The sequence below is a fragment of the Pongo abelii genome, chromosome 16 (genome assembly GCF_028885655.2).
Source record: "Pongo abelii isolate AG06213 chromosome 16, NHGRI_mPonAbe1-v2.0_pri, whole genome shotgun sequence".
Classification (NCBI taxonomy): Eukaryota; Metazoa; Chordata; class Mammalia; order Primates; family Hominidae; genus Pongo; species Pongo abelii.
Window position 1 is genome coordinate 80,075,368 of NC_072001.2, and position 25,615 is coordinate 80,100,982.

Consider the following 25,615-nt stretch of genomic DNA (forward strand, 5'->3'; position numbering starts at 1 on the left):
AGAAGTTGAATCTCTGAATAGACCAATAACAGGTTCTGAAATAGAGGCAATAATTAATAGCCTACAAACCAAAAAAAGCCCAGGACCAGACAGATTCACAGCCGACTTCTACCAGAGGTACAAATAGGAGATGGTAACACTCCTTCTGAAACTATTCCAATCAATAGAAAAAAAGAGAATCCTCCCTAACTCATTTTATGAGACCAGCATCATCCTGATACCAAAGCCTGACAGAGACACAACAAAAAAAGAGAATTTTAGACCAATCTCCCTGATGGACATTGATGCGAAAGTCCTCAATAAAATACTGGCAAACCAAATCCAGCAGCACATCAAAAAGCTTATCCACCACGATCAAGGTGGCTTCATCCCTGGGATGCAAGGCTGGTTCAACATACACAAATCAATAAATGTAATCCATTATATAAACAGAACAAAAGACAAATACCACAATTATCTCAATAGATACAGAAAAGGCCTTTGACAAAATTCAACAGCACTTCATGCTAAAAACTCTCAATAAACTAGGTAGTGATGGGATGTATCTCAAAATAATAAGAGCTATTTATGACAAACACACAGGCAATATCTCACTGAATGGGCAAAAACTGGAAGCATTCCATTTGAAAACTGGCACAAGACAAGGATGCCCTTTCTCACCACTCTCCTTCAACATAGTGTTGGAAGTTCTGGCCAGGGTAATCAGGCAAGAGAAAGAAAGAAAGGGTATTCAATTACGAAAAGAGGCAGTCAAATTGTCCCTGTTTGCAGATGACATGATTGTATATTTAAAAAACCCATCATCTCTGCCCAAAATCTGCTTAACCTGATAAGCAACTTCAGCAAAGCCTCAGGATACAAAATCAAGGTGCAAAAACCACAGGCATTCCTATACACCAATAACAGACAAACAGAGAGCCAAATCATGAGTGAACTCCCATTCACAATTGCTTCAAAGAGAATAAAATATCTAAGAATCCAACTTACAAGGGATGTGAAGGACCTCTTCAAGGAGAACTACAAACCACTATGCAACAAAATGAAAGAGGACACAAACAAATGGAAGAACAATCCATGCTCATGGATAGGAAGAATCAATATCATGAAAACGGCCATACTGCCCAAGGTAATTTATAGACTCAATGCCATCCCCATCAAGCTATCAATGACTTTCTTTACAGAAAAAAACTACTTTAAAGTTCATATGGAACCAAAAAAGAGCCCGCATTGTCAAGACAATCCTATGCAAAAAGAACAAAACTGGAGGCAACACACTACCTGACTTCAAACTATACTACAAGCCTACAGTAACCAAAACAGCATGGTACTGGTATCAAAACAGATATATAGACCAATGGAACAAAAACAGAGGCCTCAGAAATAACACCACACATCTACAACCATCTGATCTTTGACAAACCTGACAAAAACAAGAAATGGGGAAAGGATTCCCTATTTCATAAACGGTGCTGGGAAAACTGGCTCACCATGTGTAGAAAGCTGAAACTGGATCTCTTCCTTATACCTTATACAAAAATTAATTCAAGATGGATTAAAGACTTAAATGTTAGACCTAAAACCATAAAAACCCTAGAAGAAAACCTAGGCAATACCATTCAGGACATAAGCATGGGCAAAGACTTCATGACTAAAACACCAAAAGCAATGGTAACAAAAGCCAAAATTGACAAATGGGATCTAATTAAACTAAAGAGCTTCTGCAGAGCACAGCAAACTACCATCAGAGTGAACAGGCATCCTACAAAATGGGAGAAAATTTTTCAATCTACTCATCTGACAAAGGGCTAATATCCAGAATCTACAAAGAACTTAAACAAATTTACAAGAAAAAAACAACCCCATCAAAAAGTGGGCAAAGGATATGAACACAGACACTTCTCAAAAGAAGACATTTATGCAGCCAACAGACACATGAAGAAATGCTCATCATCACTGGTCATCAGAGAAATGCAAATCAAAACCACGAGATACCATCTCACACCAGTTAGAATGGCGATCATTAAAAAGTCAGGAAACAACAGATGCTGGTGAGGACATGGAGAAATAGGAATGCTTTTACACTGTTGATGGGAGTGTCAATTAGTTCAACCATTGTGGAAGACAGTGTGGCAATTCCTCAAGGATCTAGAACTAGAAATACCACTTGACCCAGCAATCCCATTACTGGGTATATACCCAAAGGATTAGAAATCATGCTACTATAAAGACATATGCACACGTATGTTTATTGTGGCACTATTCACAATAGCAAAGACTTGGAACCAATCTAAATGTCAATCAATGATAGACTGGATTAAGAAAATGTGGCACATATACACCATGGAATACTATGCAGCCATAAAAAAGGATGAGTTCATGTCCTTTGTAGAGACATGGATGAAGCTGGAAACCATCATTCTCAGCAAACTATCACAAGAACAGAAAACCAAACACTGCATGTTCTCACTCATAGGTGGGAACTGAACAATGCGAACACTTGAACACAGGGTGGGGAACATCATACACTGGGGCCTGTCATGCAGTGAGGGACTGGGGGAGGGATAGCATTAGGAAAAATACCTAATGCAAATAACAAGTTGATGGATGCAGCACACCAACATGGCACATGTATACCTGTGTAACAAACCTGCACGTTGTGTACATGTACCCTAGAATTTAAAGTATAATAATAATAATAAAAAAAATCAATGGGCTGGGCACGGTGGCTCATGCCTGTAATCCCAGCACTTTGGGAGGCCTAGGTGGGCGGATCACAAGGTGAGGAGTTCGAGACCAGCCTGGCCAACATGGTGAAACCCCGTGTCTACTAAAGACACCAAAATTAGCTGGGCGTGGTGGCGCGTGCCTGTTATCCCAGCTACTCGGGAGGCTAAGGCAGGAGAATCACTTGAACCCAAGAGGCAGAGGTTGCAGTGAGCTGAGATCGTACCATTGCACTCCAGCCTGGGTGACAGGGCAAGACTCCATCTCAAAAAAAAAAAAAAAAAAAAAAATCAATCAATGTAATTCACCACTGTCAATAGGCTAAATAACAAAAATCATCAGATCATATCAACTGATACAGGAAAAGCATTTCACAAAATCCAACATCCACTTATAATAAAAATTTGCATTAAATCATAATAGAGGGTAACTTCCTCAACTTGATAAAGAACATCCACAAAAATACCTACAGCTAACATAATACTTAGTGGTGCAAAATTGCTTTCCTCCCAGATCTGGAACAAGGGAAAGGTGTCTCCTATCCACCATGCTTATTCAATAGCTTGTTCAATATAGTACTGAACATTCTAGACAGTGCCACAAAAAACAAAACAAAAACATAGGAAAAAAGACATACAGATAGGAAAGGAAGAAATAAAACTGTCCCTATTTTCAGATGACATAATAATAGAAAATCCCAGAGAATACACATAAAAACTTCAAGAATTATATGGGTTCAGTAAAGTTGCAGGATACAAGATCAACACTCTAAATGTCCATTGCATTTCTATATACTAATAATAAATGTGTGGAAATTAAATTTAAAACTTATAATCGCAAAAAGAAAATGAAATAGTTGTTAAGTCCAACAAAAAAGTACAGAATGTCTATCTTGAAAATTATAAAATGCTGATGAAAGAAACAGAAGAAGGCCTAAAGAAATAGAGGGACATTCCATGTTCATAGGCTGCAAGATTCAGCATAGTAAAGATACTCTCTCTAAACTGATTAACTCTCTCTAAATTGATCTATCATCGTAATTGTTCTATAAACTCCCAGTAACATTTTTGATGTAAATAAGTTTATTCAAAAAACGTATATAGAAAGACAAAGGACCTAAAATAGCTAAAAACAATTCTGAAAAAGAAAAGAAGCAATCACTCTACCCAATATTAAGGCTTACCACAGAGTTAATCAAATCAGTATAGAATTGATGGAACAACAAACATATAGTCAATGAAACAGAATATAGAACCCAGAAATACACCCACGCTTATATGGCCAGCTAATTTTTTATAAAATTGCAAATGCAATTCAACAGAGAAAGAAAAGAATTTTTCTTTTATTTATTTATTTTTAGACAAGGTCTCACTCTCTCCCCCAGGCTGGAATGCAGCGATCCTCCAGAGCAGCTGGGACCACAAACACATGCCACCACACCCAGCTAATCTTTTATTTTTAGTAAAAGGCAAGGTCTCATTATGTTGCCCAGGCTGGACGTGAACCTCTAGACTCAAGCAATCCTCCTGGCTTGGCCTCCCATAGTGCTGGGATTACAGGTGAGCCACCAAGCCTGGTCAAGAATTTTCAACAAACTGGTGGAGTAAATGGACATCCACAGGCAAAAAATGAACCTTGACTTAAAACACACACTTTATACAAAAATTAACTCAAAATGGATCACAGATTTAGTAATAAAATTTTAAACTATAAAACTTCCAGGCAATGTAAGAGAAAAACCTTCAGAACCTATGGGTAGACAATGAATTCTTAGACTTGATGACAAAAGTCGTCAAGTATGATCTATTAAAAAAACTAATCAATCATACTTCATCAAAATTCAAACTTTTGCTGTGCAAAACACCCTGTGAAGAAAAGGACAGACTGGTAGAAAATATCCAACACAACACAAGTGTCTAGAATACACAGAGAACTCTCAAAACTGAACTGTATTATTACAAACAGTTCAAGTAGAAAAGAGGCAGACATGAACAAACATTTCACTGAAGAAGATATACAAAGGGCAAATAAGCCCATCATGTTCAACATCATTAGTCAATAAAGAAATGCAAATGAAAACCACAATGCACATATAAAAACAGGTAAAACAAAATTCTGTGGTAACACCAAAACACCACACAGCTGTGGAGGATGTGGGGTTACGGGAGTGACAGCAAAAAGTGTATGGAATTTCTTTATGAGGTAAAGAAAATGTTATAAAATTGACTGTTGTGATAGTTGTACATTATGTGTGAATATACTAAAAACCAATGAACTATATACTTTAAACAAGTAAACTATATGGTATGTGAATTGTATCTCAATAAAGCTGGTATAAAAAATGAACAGAAAAAAGACAATTTTTGAGGTTTATTTTTGCAAAACTGAAAATCTATATTACTATGAAAACAAAATAAATCTGTATATCATAGAACAGTGTGTCATACCATCACATGAGTCACTAAAGGTAAAAAAAATTTATTTTCAGGAGAAAACAAAACCCAAAATGCTCATTCTTGTAACTGGTATATTAATTCATTACCCTATTTTTTTAAAGTACAAAACTGTATGTTCATATGTTGTATGTTTATTTTAAATAAATATTATCAGACAGCAACTGTAATATTTTACTTCATAGATATGGACTTTGAAACCTCTAAGTAAAAGTATGTTTACATCTGTTTTGTGGATTTTTAAAGTTCTTTATTATGAAAGTTCTCAAATACACAATATAGAGAAAACAGTATAATGAACCCCATGTTCCAATAATCCAGCTTCAACAATTATCAGCATTTTGTCCCTCTCTTTTTTTATTTTTTTGAGACTGGTCTCGCTATGTTGCCCAGGCTAGTACCCATAGGCTCAAGCAATCCTCCCATCTCAGCCTTCTGAGTAGCTGGGACTACAGAACTACAGCTACCCAGCCCAATTTCTGACATTCTTTTTTCAATCCATTCCCCTTCCCCATTATTTTTTCTGAAATAATTTAAGGCAAATACATTTCTCTTATAACTGTTTAGTATGTATCTTTGTAAGAATATAAATAGGCATTTTCTTAAAAATATAACATTATGAAACTGAAAAATAATAATGCCTTAAATTATATAATATCCAGTTTGTGTTCAATTTTCATTTGTTTAATATTATTAAAATTCAGCATATATAATACACTTATGCTTTGTCTTTAAATACATATAATGTAAATTAAAACAAAAATCGTAAGATGAATCATATAAAAACCACACATACCAAGAGGGAAAAAATAAATTATAAAATTAAGCATTTAACAAAAGATCTTAGTTTCCAATTAACTGGCTTACCCTTAGAAGCACTATGCCTACTCATTTTACTTTTTAAAGGAAAAAAAACACCCTTATTTGAAAGCTTCCTTATAGAAAGAAATACTGCTTAAAATTGGACCTAATCCTTTAACCAATAAAATTGCCAACACAAACACTATCATATAATTTTTTTAATTGAAATAATATTTAAAGCAGTCAAGAGAGGAGTATATCAAACTAGGAACTATAACTTAGGTCTCTTTAAAACCGAGAAATTAGTTATAGACAAATTATATTTTTAACAAACCTTCAGTGCAAACTATACTAAAAAATTATTCCCATAATAAAGAATGTTTAAGAACAGCAAATCATGCAATTAAACCGTCAGAGAACTTCTAAATAATTAGAAGTTTAGGACAGAGTACACAAAACTAAAAATTACATTTCATTTCATAGTTTTTACACTTGTACAATTTTTTAAACTTCACAAATGTCATTAAGAACGTTGTACTAAATTCAAGTCAATATAACCAGTAACTGATGTGCACCTGGAATAATCCCAATCTTACTGTGAAATATTATTTTTATCATTGTATTTAATTCAATAATATTTTGTTTCAAATATTTACATCAATGGGGCCGGGTACGGTGGCTCACACCTGTATCCCAGCACTTTGGGAGGCCGAGGCGGGTGGATCACGAGGTCAGGAGATCGAGACCATCCTGGCTAACATGGTGAAACCCCGTCTCTACTAAAAAATACAAAAAAAATTAGCCAGGCGTGGTGGCGGGCGCCTGTAATCCCAGCTACTGAGGAGGCTGAGGCAGGAGAATGGTGTGAACCCAGGAGGCAGAGCTTGCAGTAAGCCAAGATTACACCACTGCACTCCAGCCTGGGCAACAGAGCAAGACTCCATCTCAAAAAAAAAGTACATCAATGTTCAAGAGATAATGTTTTAATTTCCTTGTTAGATTTTGATATTAAGGTTACATTGGCAACATTAAAACATGGTCCTCTTTTTTATCCTCAGGAAGAGTTTCTATAAGATTCACGTTATTTTTACCTTAAAAGTTTGGAAGAAGTAACACATGAAGCTATCTTGACCTGGAATGTTCTTCATGAAAAAATTTTTAGTTACAAACTCACACTTTTTAAAAATACTTCTAAGTTCTCTTCAAGTTTTTATATTTCTTACAATGCAAATTTTAACTTGTGTTTTTCAAGGAATGTCAATCCTCTTGTTTTTCCAAATTTAGTATATAATACTGCTCATAAAAATCGTCATCTTTTTAATATTTGTGGTATCTCTAGCAATATCCTCTATTTGATTCCTGGTATCACTCCTTGTGTCTTCTTTTTCTTGATCAATACTGTATAACAATCACTTCTTGGTCTTTTGGCTAAGATCAAGTACAGTAATATATAACTAGTGGTCTGTTAATTCTACTGGTCTATTTAAAAGAACCACTTTTTGGCTTCTTTTATTTTCTCTATTCTCACTTATATAGTTTATTTCATTCTATATTCCTTGGGTTTAACTTGCTTTTCTTTTCTAACTTCGTGAAATGAACAAAGAGTGAATGTTAGCTTTTCTTCTTTTCCAATGTGTACAACCAAGGCTAGAAATTTTCCTCAAAGCCTAGCTTTACCTTAATCTCACAAGTTTTTAAATGTTCATTTTTATTCAATTCACTTTTTCTAATTTTCATTGTGATATCGTCTCTGACTCGATGAGTTTTCTAAAAGCAAATTCCAACATTCCAAAAATTTGGGCATTATCTAACTATATTCTTTGTAATTGATTTCTAATTTAATCCCACTGTGATCAGCAACAAACAGAATCATTTAAATCACCTGAAATTTGTTAAGACATGTCTAATGACCCAGCATGTTTCAATTTTGGTAAATGTTCCATATGTGCTTGATTATGTATTTGGACTTACAGTTATAGCCATGGTGAAGGAGCTTGTGCTAAAATTTGCCCTCTTCCTGCCAAAAACAACTATAAAAAATTAAAGAGCATTGAAAAGCAGCCAATGTGGCAAGTTTAAAGGAACTACAATTCCTGAGAAGAGAGAAGGACAACGAGATCAGATCCACATTCACTATAGCATTTTCTCCTAAAACACCTGGAATTCAGGGTGCAGGGGAAGTGAGTCCTGACAGAAACCAGCATTCCCAACCAACTGATACAGATATTAGAATTCAGAGAATCTAAAGCAACTGGAACTTCAGGGGCAAAAACCTTAGAGGGGGTGGGAAAGTACTGCAGGGAATTGAGTCAAAAAATCTTCAATTAATCTCTCCTTAAGAAGTCTGACAACTGCTAAAAAAAAAAAAAAAAACAAAAAAACAAAAAAAAAAACTTTGCATATACAGGGCAAGACTCCAAGAAACCTAGCAGAAAGCAACAGCTGGGAAGCTAATGACCTAAGCTGATATTATAGCAACTGTATAGTGCTGAGGAAAAAATTTTAAATTCAGGAATGCAGTGGCCTTGGCAAACACCCCAGCTTTTCATTTGAGACCCCAAAAGGCATAAGGACTAATTAAAACACATCAAACACATCAAACTTAATAAAATCTCAAACCAAACCAAAGGTCACCCAAGTCCTCCCAAAGGGAGATGGAGAACAAATGATTGGGTTTTTTTTTTTTTTGTCTGGCAACATGATAGTGAACAAGCAGATCACCCTCTCCTTTGGGAGGGGACTTGGGTGATCTGCTTGCTCTCTATCATCTTGCCAGACAAAAAGAAACAATCATTTTAGCGGAGGCTCTATAATCTTTAATACACAGTGTTAAGATTGTGAATGATGCTTAAAAAAAAAAGTGAAATAACTGTAAAACGCCAAAAAAAACTGATTTTAAAGTACACCCACAGGAAATTCAGATATAAAGGTAATATTGGGACTTTCATCCTCACTTCTTCCTGCAGCCCTCTTCTCCCATTGAACTTCCAAGCTTCCAGATTAAGAAAATTCACACTCAAGGAATACTTTCAGATCTGATATAGATCATGAGATACAGGTCTTCAAGGCTGATATTATAATTGAGTGAGTCACTGGCAGTCTTGGGAGACTTTGGCAATCTAAAGTTAGATTGTGGGCTCTGGTAGATTGTTCACAAAGATGGGTGCCATCAATTTCTCCCATCCCAGTGCTTACATGCCACTCCCATTGTCGAGTGGTGGAGACTGTTCACCCTCCCTTGAATCTCTGGTTGGCCCTGTGACTTCATATGATCAATTGAATATGGTAAGTGATGTTCTGTAACTTCCCAACTAAGGACTTAGAAGCTTTGCAGTTTTCATTCTCTCCTTGTTGGAAGCCAGATGACATTTAAAGAAGCCCAGGAGAGATCACTGAATAATGAGAGACCACGTGAAGAGAAAGAGGCTGTAAGAAGAACTTGGGTTTCTTAGCCAAAGCCAGTACCAAGGCTTCAATGTGATGATATCATGTTGGATACTTTAGTTTCAGCTCAACTGTCATAGCTGACACCATGTGGAAAAGAAAAGAGCCATTCCACTGAGCACTGCTTAGATTTCTGACTCAAACAATTATGTGGAAATAAAATGGTAACTGTTTTAAGTAGCTAAGTTTTGGGCTTGCTACACAGAAATAGATATTGGGAGTATTCAGTTGTGCCTCCTCTTTTTAGCACAGGATTCAGCTAGCTCACTCAGTATGTTTGTCAGTTACCACCATCTTTCTCCTTTCTAACTTCCAAAAACTTGTTTGTATCATCTCTTCTCCTGTCTCTTTTTCCTTAAGTCCAATTTCTAAATCATTTTATACCATTTTAGCTGGGTTTGGGGAAGAGAACATTAAATGCATGTGGTCACTCTATCATCTTTAACTAGAATTATTTTTTGTAACACAAAAATTACAAACTTCAGTTCTATAGCTACTGTTATTATATATTACTTGAAGTATACACCTGTGATATTGCAAAATATATATTTGGACTTCATCTCAGTCTCCCGGCATGCAACTCCTAAAATCTTTGGAATTCCCAAAATGATGTGTCTTTTTGTATGCTAATGAGTTGACTAGTGGCTGGCAGCCCTTAGGTGGCTTCAGGATGGGAGCTGGTCACTGGAAAAAACAAGGCTGTATTAGAACACTGGGACTTTCAGCCCCAACTCCTCAGCCTTCAGGGAGGGAGAAAGGAAAGGAGCTGAAGGTTAGGTTGCTTGCCAATGGTTTAATCAATCATGCCTAGATAATGAAGTTTCTATAAAAACCTTTTTTAAAAAGAGGGTCAGGGAATGTCTGGATAGCTGAACACTTGAAGGTTCCTAGAGGGTTGTGTGCCTGGAGAAGGCATGGAAGCTCTTCTTCCCTTTCCATTTAGCTTGCCCTATGCATCTCTTCATCTGTATCCTTAGTAATATCCTTTATAATAAACTGATAAATGTGTTTCCCTGAGTTCTGTGAGCCGCTTTAGCAAATTAATCAAATCCAAGAAGTAGGTAGCCGGAATCCTGATTTATAGCTAGTTGGTCAGAGCACAGGTAAAATAACCTGAGGCTTGTTACTGGCATCAGAAGTGGGAGGCAGTCTTGTGGGGTTGAGCCCTCAACCTGTGGGATCTGACACGGTCTACAGCTCGACAGTGTCAGAATTAAATTGAATTCGAGGACAACCAGCTGCTGTCTGCTGCAGAACTGATCGATTGGTTGTTGGTGGGGAGAAATCCCCACATACTTCATGGTGATCAGAGGTCACAGAAGTCTTCTGTGTTGACTGCTGTGGCATGAGAGCAGAGGAAAAACAGTTTGCTTTTCCCACAGAATGGCATAACTCACTGTGTATTACACTGCACTGAAACCCCAAAACTGAAGACGAAACTGGTCCAAAATAAAATTTCCCAATACATTAACAAGAGTTACCTTAAGCATAGATATAATTAAGATCTATTATTTCATCTCAACTAGGTGAGTTATTCATGAATAATCTGAAGTGGACTGCTTTAAACAAAACTGTGATATGTATTAACACCATGATTCCTTTAAGTTTTTTGCAATTTTGATTTTTACAACACATTTCTCTTAGAATCTTTCAAGATACGGAAACTACGTTTTCTGATTGTGTATTTTCCTACCTTTTCCTAAAAGAACTCTTGCCTACAGTCAATTATCTACTACTAAGTTAGTATAAAGAAAAGAGGGGCAATATATTGAAGTAATTCAACACAACTTACTGAGAAAAAAATGAAAAAACACAAAACACATCCATAACACAAAGACAGCAATGTCTTTTGTTATGTGCAATAAAACATTTCTTTCTGAACCAAAAAGTTCCAATGGCATCTTCCACTGAAGAAAACAGAAAGCAGTGTCTGAAGTTCTCTTGAACTCATGAAACAAAACTCATTATTACCTATTATCATTCTAAAATCCCAGCCTCTGAGGATGTATAAAAATCCACTCGGGACTTCTACATAAAAAGATGTTTACATAAAACATCTATATCATTCTTATGAGATAACACTGTTCTAGCTGGGCCCTCATAATAATCCCTCTTCTAATTATTTTTATTCCTTATTCTGATGGTATAGAAAATGGATGTGTGAGCAAAGATAAACACAGAATATTATTTTGCAGTACAAAATAACAATCAAGTATTAAACAGCTGAAGTAGTAACATGCTACTTAAAAGTGAATTCTGCCTATACTAAACTAGCATTTTTTGTTCCTACCTGAAGTCAAAAGAATTCTAAAGGATCTTATATGAATAAACAAAAGACCTCATTCTCTTTAAAGTTTACACATGGCAAACGTGAAACTAGAATGATCTCCATAAGCTATCTACAGTGCTGAAAAGTAGTTTTGCTCAGCTTTTAAGATAATTTTATGTTTTAATTATGATAAATTAATATTACATGTTGTACAAAAAGATAAATAGGACCAATTTTAAACAAAATAAGTATCTCTATATATCCACCTGTTTACTACACAAAATGGCTAATTCGAAGTCACTTGCCATTTTTGCGTGAGGCCTTCTGCACTGTCATTGGTGGGCAAGACTGGGCAGGTGTTATTTCTGAAGAAGCAGTAGAGCCTGTATGATGAGCCTTTACCTTGTCAGCCCAACTGACACCTGTGGGAGCCAGACGAGGAGCTGGCACTGTGCCAGTTGAACCTCTATGGAGAAAAATAAACATATTTAATAAATTAAATATAAAAGAAAAACTTCTGAATATATGCTAAATGTATTTAAAATTTAAATTATGCATATGAATATCCACATATATAGAATAATAATCTGCCATGGCAATTTAAGTTAACTATATTTATAAATTTATCTTGATCTAATACTTCATTAAGTTTATATAGTATAACATATGGGAATAAACAGAAAAGGAGGAGGATAAAAGCCCTCAGTTGTTTAAAAGAAAATTTCACTTAAATGAGGAAGCTTTTAAAAAATTATGCATAGGTACCTTAAAGTTTTTATTTTCACTTATGTGTTTTAATAATACAAATATTGGCCAGGCACAGTGGCTCATGCCTGTAGTCCCAGCACCCTGGGAAGCCAAGGCAGGTGGATCACTTGAGGCCAAGAGTTCAAAACCAGCCTGGCCAACATGGTGAAATCCTGTCTCTACTAAATAACAAAAATTAGCTGGGCGCAGTGGTATGCACCTGTAATCCCAGCTAGTCGAGAGACTGAGGCATGAGAATTGCTTGAGCCCAGGAGGCGGAGGTTGTAGTGAGCCAAGACTGCGCCACTGCACTCCAGCCTGGGCGACAGAGTGAGACTCCATCTCAATTTAAAAAAAGAAAAAGATATAAATATGCATTAATTTGTCAATCTTGATAAAGACACTAATAAAACAGGCTTTTTCTTTGTGTACATTTCTTACATGAACCACAAGCATGATGCCTCACTGACAACATCTAAATTTGGTTCCTTTAAAGTAGAGTGAAAATTCAGTGATTTCTATTATATAATTTAATGCATAATTCTCCTTAACCTTAATAATATTTTCCCCAAATTTTTATAGTTGTCCTGTCTACTCCTCATTTGACAGCAACTTTAGCAGTTCCCTTTTTCAAAGCTTCCAAAAATTTATCTTAGTTTTCACAAAAACAATGACGCTTTTTACACTCATATTTTAACAGTCTACTTAATATTTAAATTATGAGTTAAAATAATGAAAACAATTCACATAAGCCAAGTTTGGTAACTAACAACACATTTGAAGTAAATATATAACTCAACCAGCAGGAGCAGAAGTGAGTAGATATACAAAATGTAGTCTATGAGCCAAAATTGTTCCTCAAGCTCAAACAGTGTGTTCTACAATGATAATGAAGACAGAATTAACCCAATGACACAGTTACATGGAGATCAATATAAGAACTTTTACCACACATGAATTAACAGCTTTGAGTGTTAAAATAAACCATACACTATACAATACTCCAAACCACACACCAATGAAATGCATTACAGGGCAAGTTTCCTTAAAATGGTGCTTGAATATATAAATATTTGTTTTCATTTGCATATATATCTTTTCCCTACTCCACTATGGTTCAATTATTAAATGGTTCCAAAGCCCATCAACCTTTAAAGGCAATACTATCTAATAACTCCATAAAGGAACTTGAAAGCAAAAGTTAGATTCTATTAAACAAACACTTCATCAGCTTTTACTAAATGCCATACAGTGCCAGGCACTTAGAATACAGAGATACAGCAGTAATCTTGCCTCAAAGAAGGTCCTAGTATAAGTTAAAAAAAAATAGACATTAAAAGAAAGAGTATAAGATATTGCAAATGTAACAATAAAACTGTATCCAAGGTTGAGCAGTAACAAGAGGTGAAAGCTATTAACTGTGACATGAAGTTAGGAGATAAAAAGCAGTCAAGAAAGGTCAGGTTTTAACAGAGAAAAGAAAACTGACCAAGCAAACTACTTACGAACCCTTCCATTAAACAATGGATGTTAACATTCACTCTAAAAAAGTAGAGTCCAAAACAACTTAGTCTTAAAAACAATTTTTTTGTTTGTGTAAAACAAATGTGACAATTTTTAAAAATAATACAACTACCAGAGGTTGAAATACCATTTGAGGCAAACAAAGAGCTGACCAAAAAACTTAAAAGGAAAAGCTCAAGAATAAGACATCCATGGGAGGCTTTGAAAAGTTCTAGCAAATTCCTGAAAATCAAGAAGGCCACACACATATGCAGGTTGTGTGCATACCTAGGAAATATTTGAGAGGACCCTAATCTCTCAACTATGACTGGCCTTGAGGCTTTAAGAAAGGAGGAACTGACAAGCAAAAGCAGAGTTATAAACTGCCAGAGCATTCAAAGTATGTCCCAACAGACAGACAGAACTAGGTGAGAACTAAGAGACTTATTGGCTCAAGGTATTTAAGGAAACCTCTGTCAAATCATTAGGTGATGTTGACAAAACATACTGTTGTATAGCTACATACAACATACATCAACATACACTCATGTTGTATGTACCCATGAAACAAAATATACAGACGTTACAGAATGAGTTAAGTGTAGCACTAAACTAACAGTAACAACAACAGTCACAGTTACAATCCTGGAGACAGTAGCTATCTGATCTCCAAACCTGTCGCATTTTATCATTTAAAATGCCCACTTTTCTACCAAAAAAAAAAAATCAGAATATGTGCCAATAAACAGGAAAGTATGGCCCATTCACAAGAAGAGCAGCGACAGGAAGCCCGGACGACACTGGACTTACTAGACAAAGACTTTAAATCAGCTATTAACTACATTTAAAGAATATCAAAGTGGCCAGGCACAGTAGATTGTACCTGTAATCCCAGCACGTTGGGAGCCCAAGGAGGGTGGATCACTTGAGGTCAGGAATTCGAGACCAGCCTAGCCAACATGGAAAACCCTGTCTCTACTAAAAATAGAAAAATTAGCTGGGCATGGTAGCACGCGCCTATAATTCCAGCTACTCAGGAGGCTAAAGCATGAGAATCGCTTGAACCCAGGAGGTGCACATCACAGTAAGCCAAGATCACGTCACTCTACTCCAGGTTGGGCAACAGAGCGAGACTATGTCTCAAAAAAAAAAAAAAAAAAGAAAAGAGAAAAATGAACAGATCCTCAAATGGGACAGCATCAAGAGTACAAACATGTGTACAGTGGAATTTTCAAAGGAGAGAAGAAAGAGAAAGGGGCAGAAAAAAAAACATTTAAAGGAATAATGGGCAAAAACTTCCCACATTTGATTAAAAACATTAAATACATATCCAAGAGACTCAACAAACTCCAAGTATGATAATCTCAGAGAACCACACTTAGATATATCATAGTCAGAGGATCAAAAGCCAAAGACAGACAATCTTGAAAGAATCAAGAGAGAAGTGATGGATCACATTCAAGGATCCTCAATAACAGCTGATTTCCCATCAGAAACTATAGCAGCCAGAAGGCAGTAAGGAAACGTAAGTGCTGAAAGAAAGGATTGTTAACCAAGAATTCTACAAACTACAAAACTGCCCTTCAAAAACTGAAAGATAAATTAAGACAAACACCAAGAACATCTGTTCCTAACAGACCTGTCCAACAAGAAATACTAAAGGGAGTCCAGGCTCAAACAAAAGGACAATAGATAGTAACTCGAATCCATATGAAGAAATGAAGACTCCAGTAAAGGACTAGAAAAGAAAACTATACAGGTAACCACAAAAGACAATATAAATGTAGTTTTTGTTTGTAACTCTTTTCTTCTCCTGATTAAAGAGACAATGGCAAAAAACAGTAATTTTAAAACTGTGTTGAGCTTGTAATATATAAATAATGTAATTTGTATGACAATAACACAATCTATGATATGTATTAATATATAGATCGATTGCAAAGGAAATTGTTAATTCATGTTATATAATATTTGGCATGAAATATGTGAGTTTTAATCTTTGAATTACTATTTATGATTGAATATATTCCATGTCCTAAAAGCTAAACTATAATCTCCTGGATTTTTTTTTTTTTTTTTTGAGATGGAGTCTCACTCTGTTGCCCAGGCTGGAGTACGGTGGCATGATATTGGCTCACTGCAACCTCCACCCACCCCCGCCCCCAAATAGCTGGGATTATAGGCATATGCCACGACACCCAGCTAATTTTTGTATTTTTAGTAGAGATGGGGTTTTGCCATTTTTGCCAGGCTGGTCTCAAACTCCTGACCTCAAGTGATCCTCCCACCTCAGCTCCCCAAAGTGCTGGGATTACAGGTGTCTTTACTTTTTATATAGACAATTTCAAACATATCCACAATGCAGGAAGACAGATCCCTTGGTAAACCCAGCTCTTCCCTCTCTGGCTTGCAATTTTCAGGCAAAATGTACCAAGAATGCAACATCTTGAAATAAGAAGGAACTGCCCACGACGGCCCAGGCTTTGTCCTTATCCCCGCAGAAGAGGATCCCTGCAACGCTTGCACTCAGTAATCTAAGTGACATCGGTGTATAAAATCCAGAGCAGGGTGCTTTTGGGGTCTTTTGGCTGTGGTAATAAATGGAGCTCACACAAATGAAACTCCATTCCCCTGGTTAGCTTTCCTGAGTCCCGGGGGACTATCTTTGCCATGGATCCTAGGCTTCTGTTGATTCTTGCTGCCTATCTGTGAGTAACAACATTGCTTTACCTGACTTGTGCAAGTCAGCGTATGACTCACCAAACTCCTCCACTGGCAACGGGGTTTATGCAAAACCTTCCATCAGATCTAGGAACCTTAGCAGAAATTGATGAGATGTTTAGAATCCTCCCCTGGGATTGCTAACCAACACACAGTGTTCCCCTCCTAAGTATCAGAACCTGTATACAGTATTCTTCATAACATATACATGGATATTTTTATAGTAGAATATCAGAATCATAGTACTATAATAACTGAGAAAATAATTTACTGTAATGCAAGTCTTAGTAGTTTTTTTTAGTTCGTCTCACCCAAAATTTAAGCTTCGTCGAGCATTTGATGTTACGTTTATTCTATCTGTTGATGGACTTGGAATCACATGGCGTCCCGGAGACATCTTTTTTACTTCCCATGCCAATGATGTTGGTCTGCCAATTCAATATATAAACCAGATTAAATTAACAGAGAAAAGGGAGAAACAAATAATCTTTTCTCTCGGTTGTTAGTGGGTGAAAAAATAATCCTACTTTTCAACAACAGCAACAAAAAGTCACAACATGTGCAAATGTTCCCCTAGAGCATTGATTACCAGAAAGTTACCACATTACCAGTGAGAAATCATAGTTGATAAATGGTTCAGGATTTTCTACCAACTGCAGCACAGCAATACTACTCCAATTACCTCAAAAAGGTCATGGGGTTACAGGAATATGAGATACACTACTTATGATTTATAAGCTTCCACATGCCCAGCTAAAAAAATGTTTAAAAGGCAATGATACTACTTCAATCTACTTGTCTCTGATGTCCTGGAGAGTTTGTGAAACATGTATCAAGAGAAAGAATATGGTAAGGGTTAAATGAAGAGTAGGAAAATATAAAATGTCCTTCCTCTACCTGTTAATCACTCACAAGAGTAGGATTTCACTGCTCTTTGCTGGGAAAGCTAAGAAACGTAACTTAACGTCTACTCCTCCTCCTTCCTTGGCCCCACAACCAATTGGCTTACAGGACGCATAACATGCCCTCAATCAGATCCCCATAACTCCCATGGGTATCCCTGTGTCTTACTCTCCATTGCCTTTCAATCTTGCCAACTGTTGATATCTGCTTTTAAAAATTTCACTGGCAAATTGTATTTCATTGTCTTTGTTTTTTAAATTATACGTTTATTATCATTACTAGTGAAACTGAACTTTTTAACCAACCATCTGAATTTCTTCATTTGGGATTCACATGTTGGTATCTTTCCCTCATTTTTTCCACTGGGATTTGCACCATTTTCTGATTAATTTGAAATAGTTTTACTACTACTCTTATGGCTACAAATCCACTGGCACTGGTGATACAACTATTTTGCCTTTAATTTTTCCTTTTTATTTGGAAACATTTGTTCTCTTCCTATTGAATCAGTGTATCAGTATTTTTCTTTGTGGTGTCTGCCTGTGTCTTACAAAGTCCTCACACGCAAAACAAATATATAAATATTTACCTATATTTTCTTCTTTAAACATATACAACTTCAGTTTTTACATTTAAATCTCAAGGCTAGCCAAAATAAATTTTGATGCATGATTTGAAGAATGCAAGATGGATAATGCCATCTATAGAGCATTTTAAGGCTGCTTTCCATATATAGGTGCTGTCTCATGAGGCAAAGAAGAGAAATGCTGATAACTGGTAAAAGTAAAAGGGATGCCACAGCTGGGCATGGTGGCCCACTCCTGTAATCCCAGCACTTTGGGAGGCCAAGGAGGGCAGATCACTTGAGGTCAGGAGTTCAAGATCAGCCTAGCCAACATGGTGAAACCCTGTGTCTACTAAAAATACAAAAATTAGCTGGGCATGGTGGCAGGTGCCTGTAATCCCAGCTACTTGGGAAGCTGAGGCTTAAAAGTGGAAGGTGGAGGTTGCAGTGAGCCAAGATGGCACCACTGCACTCCAGCCTGGGTTACACAGTAAGATTCTGTCTCCAAGGAAAAAAAAAAAGGTATGCCTCAAGTATATTTTTGAACCACAGTGCCAAGAGAGGAATAGTAACCACTCTCTTAAGCTTGGGTTTGGCTTATGTATCTTTCCCAATACAATCCTCAACACAACCACCAATAGGTAACTGAATTTTGCAAGCACAAAAAAAGAATCTATTTTTTTAATGCATTGTAGATTACATTACAGACCTCTGGATACAACAAACAAACTCAATCAAGTTAAATAAAAAAAGAAAAGAAAAAGAAAATAAAGATTTATTGTAAGGATATAAACTGTACAAGGTCAAAGACATCCAAAAGTTGGAGGAGACTAGAATCAGGGCTCATGAGGATTAGACCCGGTATAGGCTCTCAAAGGCCACATAATTTCTGTTTCTCTCTGTAAATCTATTCCCTTTTTTCTTCCCAACCTGTTTTACTCTGCTTATTGTCACAAGGACAATATAGCCACAAGTCCCAAATCAGCATGATGATCTCTTAGCTTGGTTCAACCCAGTGGAAGAGTGAAACCCCAGATCCAATCACCTATTACCAAGGTAAGGATAAAATTTCTTAGTACAAACAGACATTTAGGCCTGACCCACCCAGGGACTGTGGATGAAGTAGGCACTAAAAACCATCAAAAATTTTACTGTGAGAAACAAAAATGTTAAAAGGATCAACCTATCTTAGTTTCCCTAGATTTGGTTTCCTGGGAATCCAGCCCTTCTGGATTTCTCCCTTGGAATTCCTTTACCCTACTGGTTCTGCCTGCCTGTAGGGCTGACACATCAGTATGAGATAAAAGATTCCGTTTTTTACTGGATAGTTTCACCCACTAAGATTGAACCAAGATTAAATCCAAAGCAAAGAGGCAGGATAGGCCTATTTGCTCAGCAGGAGGCGGGGGGTGGGGAGGGGAGCAGCCTTGTAGCTCCATGTGACTTGGCAAGTTTACCAGAGTTTAGGAATTACTTAGATGTCTAAACTAAACTGCTCTTTTGCCTTTGTACATAACCAAAATAATACTAAGTCCATTTGATTATCTATCTCTGGAGTATCTAATTCTCCCTACTGTTACTACCTTAATCTGAGTAGCCATCATCTCTAAACTACATTGCTATATCTCAACCTTCCCACATGGCAGCCAAAATGATCTTTTAAAAACGTAAATCTGATATGTCACTTCCCTACTTTAAAACCCTTTATTGGCTCAAAGTCAAATATAAATCTCTTATTATTTCTACAGAGCTCTACACAATGTGGTCCTAGCCTAGCTCTCTAGGCTCATCTCATGCTACTCTCCCCTTGTTCTTTTCACTCCTGCCCTACTAAATTCCTTGATTACACTGGGCTCCCTTCCACTTCAAAGACATCACACATGCTATTAGCGTTATCTCGAATTACTCTTTTCTCTTTGTCTAACTAACTCCTACTTAAGAATTCTGTCTCAATTTAAATGTCACCTCCTCAGGAAGCCTTCCTGGACTTAACAAACTGGTTAAGGGTGCTTTTTCTTATACTCACAGAGAAAGCTGTATTTCTTCTTGATGACACTTGGCACATTTATACTTACTTAACATCAATCTTTCCTGTTAGAAATGCACTTAGTCCATTCAGGCTGCTACAACAAAATACCTTATGACTGGGTAATTTATAAACAACAATAAGAAATTTATTTCTCATAGTTCTGGATGCTGGGAAGTACAAAATCAAGGTGCCAGCAGATTCAACGTCTGATACGAGCCCTGTTCCTTATAAAGATCATCTTTCAGCTGTGTCTTCACGTGGTGGAGGGGTAACAGCTCCCACTTCTTTTATATGTCACTAATCCCATTCATAAGGGCTCCACCTTCCTGACTTAACTACCTCCTAAAGCCCCCACCTCTTAATACTATCACATTGGTGATTAAATTTCAACATATGAATTTTGGGAAGGCACATTCAGGCCATAGCATGTACTATATACTTCATGAGGGCAGGGAATGCATCTGTCCTCTTGACCACAACAGTCACAGAGCTTGGCACACAGCATTCAGATACTGTGTGGTGATTCCAAATGGATCCTTCTAAAGGAGCTTTGATCTTGTATTATTCCCCTCATCAAAAATCATCAATTTTCCTCACTGCCTAATACATTAAGAAGAAGTACTGTATCTTTCCCTACTACTTTGACTTTGCACATGTCCTACACTTACATAGCTGTTTAAATTTATTCCCTTCACCGAAATGGCCAACCAGCTGGTAAAATCCATCCCATCCTTGAAACACTTCTTCTGCATCCTCCTAAAATCTTCCCTGATCTATCCTCCAAAAGAGATTTGTCCTTATCTGAAGAACCATAATAGTTTTCTGTACTAAGTTCTATTTTTATCACACTCGGGCTATAAATTCCATGAGCAGTAAATGTGTCACATTAAACAATTAAATCTCTGTACTGAATAAAGTGATAATACCCAATTAATACCCACTGATAAATACCCAATAAATATTTGTTATTTAATTGCATGAGAAATGCAGCACCTGACTTTTAGATTTTTACAAGTTTCAAGTCAATAAGAGGTTAAGTTTATTGTCCGTTTCAATGATTGCTATTGAAACTGCTGGGATGATAGGAATATTGAGCCCAGAGAGCTCATTACCTGCTTTGAGCATCTGTCTTCTCTAACTTTTCCTGAAGCTGAATCCAGTCAATCAATGCTTTGAAATCTCTTACATAGTTATCCAGCATCATTAGCACCTCCTAAAAGAAACAAAAAGAAAAAAAATTAAATTCCAGTCTGAGACTAAAAACTTTGAAGAAAAAAAAGATTGAACAACTTAAGAATTAGTAGTTTTTACATTATACTCTTCAATGAAAAAGCTGCATAAGTTACTGATATAGTTTTTCTTTTCATTCTGTTTGGTTTCAACCTATTATAAGAAATATAATAGGTTGAAAGTCTAAAGACCAAGAAATGATATTGATGTTCCGTCTCAAAACCTCCCCCAATAGCCATCCTTCCAACATTTTTATTATGAATTTTAACATATAGAAAAGTACACTAAACATAAATCCAGCTGCACACTTGTAGCCCCAGTCACACCAGAGGCTGAGGCAGGAGAATTGCTTAAGCCCAGGAGTTCAAGACCAGCCTGGGCAAGGTAATAAGATGCCATCTTTAAATAATAATAATATTATTATTAAAAATTAGCAATGTTTTTCAAGGTTCAACCACCTGGTAGCATGTATCAGTACTTCATTTCTTTTTATAGCTGAATGACTGCATGAATATAGTGTATCTGTTTATTCATTTATCAGTTGATAAATATTTGGGTTGTTAGTCCTTTTTGTTTATTATGAATACTGCTGCTATAAAAATTTGTATCCAGGTTTTTCTGTGAACATGTTTTCAATTCTCTTGGGTATATACCTAGAAGTGGATTTGCTGAGTCATATGATAACTCTATGTTTAAAGTTAACTACCAAACTTTTCTCCACAGTTGCTGCATCATTTTACATTCCCAGCAGCAATTTATGAGAGTTCCATATTCTTCACATCCTTGCCAAAACTTGCTGCTTTCTGACTTTTTTATCCTAGTCATCCTAAATGAGCGTGAAGTGCTATCATTGGGGGTTATGTGCATTTCTCCAATGACTAATAACTTTGTGCCTCTTGTCACGTACATACATTAGACATTTGTTTACCTTTTTTTTTTTTTTTTTTTGAGATGGAGTCTCACTCTGTCACCCAGGCTGGAGTACAGTGGCACGATCTCGGCATCGCGGCTCACTGCAACCTCCACCTCCCAGGTTCAAACAATTCTCCTGCCTCAGCCTCCCAAGTAGCTGGGATTACAGGCATGTGCCACCACGCCCAGCTAATGTTTTGTATTTTTAGTAGAGATGGGGTTTCACTGTGTTAGCCAGGATGGTCTCAATCTCCTGACCTCGTGATCCACCTGCTTCGGCCTCCCAAAGTGCTGGGATTACAGGTGTGATCCACTGCGCCCAGCTGACATTTGTATATCTTAAAAGAAATGTCTATTCAAATCCTTTGCCCTTTTTTACTGAGTTATTTGTCCTTTTTATTGTTGAGCTGTAAAGTTCTTTATACATTCTAGGTATTAGACCTCCATCAACCATATGGCTGACAAACATCTTGTCCCATGATGTGGCTGATTTTTCCATTTGATAGTATCCTTTGACACACACGTTTTTAATTTTGATAAAGTTCAATTTATTTTTTTCTCTGGCTTTGGGTGTCATAGTCCAAGGTCACAAAGATGCATATGTTTTCTTCAAAGAGTGTGATACCTTCAGCTCTTACATTTAGGCTTTAAACTGTACTCAGTTAATTTTTGTATACAGTGTGAGGTAAAAATCCAAATTCATTTGTTGCATACAGATATCCTGGTGTCCTAACACCATTGTTGAAAATACTATTCTTTCCCTCATTAAATGGTTCTGGCACTTAAGTCAAAAATCAAATTCATACATAGATGTATGTACGAATTTATAGATTCATTATACATAGATGTATGAATTTATTCCAAGGATTTCAAATCTATTTCATTGATCCATGTATCTATCCTACTGCCAGTACCACAGAATTTGATTACTGTGGTTTTGTACTAAGTTTTAAATTCAGGGGGTCTAGGTCCTCAAATGTTGTTCTTTTTCAAGATTGTTTTGGCTATTCTATATACTTTGCATTCCCATATGAATTTAACATCCACTTGTCCATTTCTGCCAAAAAGGGGGAAGGGAGCAATTAAAATGTTCATAGGTATTGCATTGAATCTGGGTATCACTTTGGGAAATACAGCCATCTTAACACTATGAAGTCTTCTGTTCATGAATTCTGAATATCTTTTCCTTTAATTAGGTTTCTCTTATTTCTTACAACGATTTTTCATAGTTTCTTTCAATTATATTTTATAGTTTGTGTGTACATCTTACACTACTTTAAATTTATGCCTAAATATTTTATTTTTGATGTTATTTTAATGTAACTGCTTTCTTAACTTCATTTTTGGATTGTTTATTCCTAGTGTATAAAAATACAACTGATTTTTGAGTGTCCATCTTATATCCCGTAATCTTGCTAAACTTGTTTATTAGCTCTAATAATTGGGGGGTAAGTGTCTTTAAGGGTTCTTTATATATAGAATCATGTCATCTGCAAGTACAGTTTTACTTCTTCCTTTCCATCTAGATGTTTTCTATTATGTTTTCTTGTCTAATTGCCCTGGCTAGAACCTTTAGTACAATACTGAGTGTAAGTGGCAAGAAAAGACATCACTGTCTTGTTCCTGATCTTACCCGACGGGAAAGCTTTCAGTCTTTCACCATTAAGCATGACATTAACTGTGGATTTTTCGTAGATACTCTTTATCAGGTTAAGGAATTTCCCTATTGAATGTTTTTATCATGAAATGGTATTGGCTTTTGTCAAATGCCTTTTCTGCACCAACTGAGATAATCTGTGATCTTTTTCTATTCGTTCTATTAATATATTCTATTACATTTATTGATTTTCATATGCTCAACCATTCTTACCTTCCTGGACTAAATCCCACTAGGTCATGATGTTATAGACCTTTTTATGTGCTGCTAGATTTGTTTGCTATTACTTTGTTGAGAATTTTTATGTCTGTATTTGTAAAAAATATTGCTTAACTAAGATTATTTTTAACTTCAATGTTTAGAAGAATTCACTGGAAAAATTGCTAAAGTTGGGAATTATTTGGGGGATGGGTATTTTTAATTATAAACTCAGTTACCAGTTATAAAGCTATGTAGGTTTTCAATTTCTCATGTCCCTTTTTATTGTTTTTCTAAGAATTAATACTTTTTGTGTAAATTTTCATTTTACAAAAGGAATCCCAGTTCTCCCACTACATGTGGTCCAACTTCACAAATAGCATCCCAACTTCTATGATTCCCAACAGAGAATTTTAGATACCTACATCACCTAGCTGACAGCAGAAGGGACTGAGTATTCTGAGTCTCCTGGGATCACAGAGAATAAAGAGATGATTTTCAACAGGTGTGTGAGCACTTCCAGGAGCTAACCTCCTGGGCACAGGAAAGAGAAAAAGGGCCAAAACTACTAGCCCCCAGTTTCTTCACAGAAAGGGTTTGTCTGCATACTTTTCCAGCTGCAGCCTGAGGGTTTGGGCTTATAACTAGCCTGCATCCGGAAGCCAGTGGAGCAGGTAAACAATAGACCTCCAGAAGCCTCAAGGGGCTTATGGGTACCTGCTGCCCCTTTTCCCCCTGCCTTGCTCCAGCAATAAAACTAGATCTGCAGGTTTTCCCTGGAAGGAGTTTGCATGTACATGGCATGCCCCAACTTTCACAGCTCCCACCCAAAGGACTGGCTCCTAAATCACCTAGCCCTGGGAGTTGATGAGGCTCTGCATTTGTGAATCTCCTAAACTACAAAGAGCAAAGAGCTGCTTTTTAAACAGATAGAGTTCCAGCAGATCTCCTCCCAAGGTCAGTGCTGAGCTAAAAAGCAAAAACTCCTGACTCCCAGTTTCTCCCTAAAAGAAACTGACTACACATCTAATGTCCTGACTTATCCAGCTGCTACCTGCAGATTAGGCCATTACTTAGCCTCCATCTGGGAACTGAAACTGCAGGAAATTAGCAGTCTTCCGGGACCATAAATGTGCATGTGGGGACTATCCACAACTTCACCTGCTGGCATGCCCCAGAGATAAAGCCAAGTCTCCAGTTAACCTGCCTATCTCCAAGAGCATATAGATTAGGCATCTGCCAGGCCCCTGGGAGCAACAAAGTACAAAGCAATGGGTCAAAAGACTGTGCAGTCTGAACAAGAATATGGCATCACTGCAGATCCTCTCCCCAGCTTAATGTAAACAAAATGAGAGAAAAACTCCAGCTCCTAGCTTCTCCTTGAGAAATAAGAAACTGGAACACACATTTAATACCTCAACTTTTCCAGCTGGATCTTGAGAGATGGGTTTCTAACTTG

At 36.7% G+C, this 25,615-nt stretch overlaps 1 protein-coding gene across 27 annotated transcripts in view; it reads right to left on the reverse strand.

Moving 5' to 3' along the window:
• The window catches only part of SCAPER (S-phase cyclin A associated protein in the ER), a 555,380-nt gene that overhangs the window by 434,878 nt on the left and 94,887 nt on the right, over positions 1-25,615 (reverse strand). For 24 of the 27 annotated variants that reach the window (NM_001374332.1, XM_063716003.1, XM_063715996.1 and 21 more), the window contains 3 exon segments: positions 11,997-12,157; positions 16,974-17,090; positions 21,272-21,372. In NM_001374332.1, the coding sequence (NP_001361261.1) occupies positions 11,997-12,157; positions 16,974-17,090; positions 21,272-21,372 (379 nt within the window). 27 annotated transcript variants of the gene reach the window in all.